Below are 3227 nucleotides of genomic sequence, written 5' to 3'. Positions count from 1 at the left end.
CGCGTGCGCTCACCAGACAGAGAGAGACATAGAGACAGAAAGCGAGAAATCACCCCCCAGGGGGGATGGTCACGCCGCAATCTCTTCTCCTCCATTCTCCTCTCAGGATCTTGGGCACGCACGCACACGTGCCCGGCGTGAGTTTTAAGCCACCGGGTCCGGTACGCAAACTGCGTTTGACTACGTGGGAGTCCAGCGACATAGCCATTACGCTAACTGCTGGTTCCCCCGACTACTAAGCTTTTTAAGAGACTTTTTTATAAATATTTTTTAGGAACTACAGACAGCGTAATTGTTATTTTACTGGACTCCCATGTAGTTGACTGTGGTTCAAGTTCCAGAACCAGCAGCTTAAAACTCATGTTGGGTGCATGTACATGCATACCCAAAATCTAGAGAAGAAAATGGACGGGAAGGGATTATGGCATGGCCATCCTCCCCAGGGGGATAATTTCTCGCCTTCTGTCTGTGTCTGTCTCTACTGCAAGTGCACACACCCTACAGCAAAATCTCTATCTCAATAAAAATATATATTGTTAATAATTATTCATTTACTTTTATTTATTCTTCTTCTTCAGTTTGATCGGAGAGACAGAGAAAGCAAGCTGCCAGGACTCAAACCACAGTTAGCCATGTGGAAGTCCAGTGCCCTAACCACCATGCCACTTGCCGAGCCCTCTACGGGGCTTTCATGAGCTATGTATAGAATCAGTATACAGGGCCAGTGGTGGTGTGGTAGTTGAGGCGCTGGACTCCATATGGCCAGCTGTGGTTTGAGTCCCAGACCTTGCAGCTTGCTTTCTCAGTTTCCCTCTCTTCTCTCTCTCTGTCTTTACGGTGAGTGCATATGCCCTAATGCAAATTTAAAAATCATAATAATAATAAAATATTTTTAAAATAATCAGTATACAAAAGTCAGACATGTGCCTCTGTGCTAACAGAAACATAATTTTATAAATACCACTTCAAGTTACAGCAAAAATTTAAGGTACTTGGAAATAAATCTTACAAAAATGATGTAAGACGTTTGTGGAAAAAGCTATAAAACTTTGACTAAAGACTCTAAAGAAAAACTGAATAGATGGAATGACTTAGCTAGTGCAGGGGTAGAATGATGTTTTATAAAGGTCTGAATTCTCCCCACAATATATGCATTCAGTGCAACCGCAGTTAAAAGCCAAGTGGGTATGCATCTGTTTTTTGGAACAAGATAAACTGATTTTATCTTTGATTTGAAAAAAATGTACCCCAAAATAGCCGAGACAGTTTTGGAGACTGGTGGAGCCAGGGGCAGGACTCACCCTACCAGGTACTGTAAAGTCGTAGTAAGTAAATCCAGTCAGCACATGGAAGACAGATGGGTCAGAGGAGTACAAGAGAGAGCTCAGACCATGGAAAAGTGGGAGACTGTCGGATGGCAGAGCTGGCCCCACAGGCCAGGAGTGACGCCCAATGCCTGAGGACCTAGGCTTATTATTTGGACACTAGACTTGCTCTTTCGTTCTTCATTATAGATATGATAGCCTGACTGGTAATGATTACTTGAGATTCAGCAACTTATTTTTTTTTTATAAGATGTCAGGCATAAATTGTACCTCTCTTCTCTTCCAGGGTGAAATTGATGCTCATGAAGATAGCTTTAAATCTGCAGACGAGTCAGGACAGGCACTGCTTGCTGCGGGCCATTATGCTTCAGATGAAGTGAGGGAGAAGGTAAGAGGGGGAAAGGGAGCATTTGAAGAGGAAATTGAGTTCTTATCCTTAGTCTCTGAAAGCTCGTATTCATCTTTAGATACTCAGACATTGCATCCACCAGGGGTGTGTGAGAAAACTTAGCCAGAGGTTTAAGAAGATGATGTACGTGCAGTGTGCTGATCGGTCTAAGGGGCAGTCCCTGTCATTGAGAGGTGGATGACACTTTTCCTATTTAGAGCGACGCAGGGAGCTGAGTCCTGCAGAAGTGGCTGGAGCAAAGAGGAAACATTTTTATAAAGTGATAGATATCCGTGTGAGTTAGTTTCAAGAATATTTGAGTATATAACTGCCTAAGAAACATGAGGTGGGTAACGAGAGGCACATTTTCACATTACACAGCCTGAGAGGAAACACTTCGAAGACAGTCTGTCATCAGTAACCCAGGAGTCTGGCATTGCATCTAGGGCCTTTGTGAATTCACTTCGTGTGGCTTTGACGCATCCACTCAGTTGACATTTCTCTGTTGAGTGTCTCTACCTGTGGTGCCCCACTTTTAGATAGAGGCCTTGTCACTTCTACCTAGAAATTTATTTAACATTTTTGTCTAAAGTCATCAGCGTTAATGTGGCAAGAATTAATTCCAGGTCAGTTAGAACCGAGCCATCCTTCTGTATTTCACATGCACATGCAGGCTGCTTAACATGTGTGTATGTCTCATGACGTTGCTCAGGCATATAAGTGAGTATTACTCGTTCCCTTTTCCAAATCAGAAGGTCTACAGATAAGCGTTAGGCCTAGGAGTCCCAGGGCAGCGTGGGTGGCTGGCAGGCACTGGGCTGATGGAGTTTCCTGTCTTTCCAAGCTGACCGTCCTCTCCGAGGAAAGAGCAGCCCTGTTGGAGCTGTGGGAGCTGCGCCGGCAGCAGTACGAGCAGTGCATGGACCTGCAGCTCTTCTATCGAGACACCGAGCAGGTGGACAACTGGATGAGCAAACAGGAGGTGACTGAGATAAGCCTTTCGGGCAAGTGAGAAGAAAGTCTGGGTTTCATCTACTTCTCCAGAGTTTGCTTATTTTGTTTAAGGATATCCATGCCACTTCGGTTCTGAATCAGTTGGGGTTGGGGGGGAACTTAACAAGCTGCCCTCAGCTCAGCCAGCATTTCTCCCTGCTAAGATCACAGGGCCCTCAGAAAAGGTCCCCATTTTTTCAGATTAATGTGCTACAATTTTTCTTTAAAGATTAGTTAGTTATTAGAATTTAGAATTATGTGCAACATAAATCTAATAGGAGCAGCAAATGCTATTGGAAAGTGTTTTAGCAGAATGTGGATGCAGGATTTCATGATGTTGCTGAATTGATTTTCTTTGACCCTAAAGGACTTTAGACTGTCTCAAAGATATCTTAGAAGTTTAGTGGCCATGGAATCTGCTTTGTTCTTTTTGTATTTGGGCCACAATGTCCTTCACTTTCCAATCTGAGAAGAGAAGTGCAGGTCTTATTCTGAACACTGTGTTTCCTTTTGCAAGGCAT

The 3227-nt window shown here is 43.8% G+C and overlaps 1 protein-coding gene across 7 annotated transcripts in view; it reads left to right on the top strand.

Annotated features, from left to right (window-relative positions):
- Window positions 1–3227, top strand: part of SPTAN1 (spectrin alpha, non-erythrocytic 1) — a 65270-nt gene that overhangs the window by 13344 nt on the left and 48699 nt on the right. For all 7 annotated transcript variants that reach the window (XM_014589981.1, XM_014589978.1, XM_014589984.1 and 4 more), the window contains exons 9-10: window positions 1612–1713; window positions 2558–2695. In XM_014589981.1, the coding sequence (XP_014445467.1) occupies window positions 1612–1713; window positions 2558–2695 (240 nt within the window). The remainder of the gene's footprint in view (window positions 1–1611; window positions 1714–2557; window positions 2696–3227) is intronic.

The sequence above is a fragment of the Tupaia chinensis genome, unplaced genomic scaffold (assembly GCF_000334495.1).
Source record: "Tupaia chinensis unplaced genomic scaffold, TupChi_1.0 Scaffold000394_1, whole genome shotgun sequence".
Taxonomy (NCBI): Eukaryota; Metazoa; Chordata; class Mammalia; order Scandentia; family Tupaiidae; genus Tupaia; species Tupaia belangeri.
The sequence above is the reverse complement of the archived record's forward strand: the minus strand, read 5'-3'. Positions and strand labels throughout refer to the sequence as shown.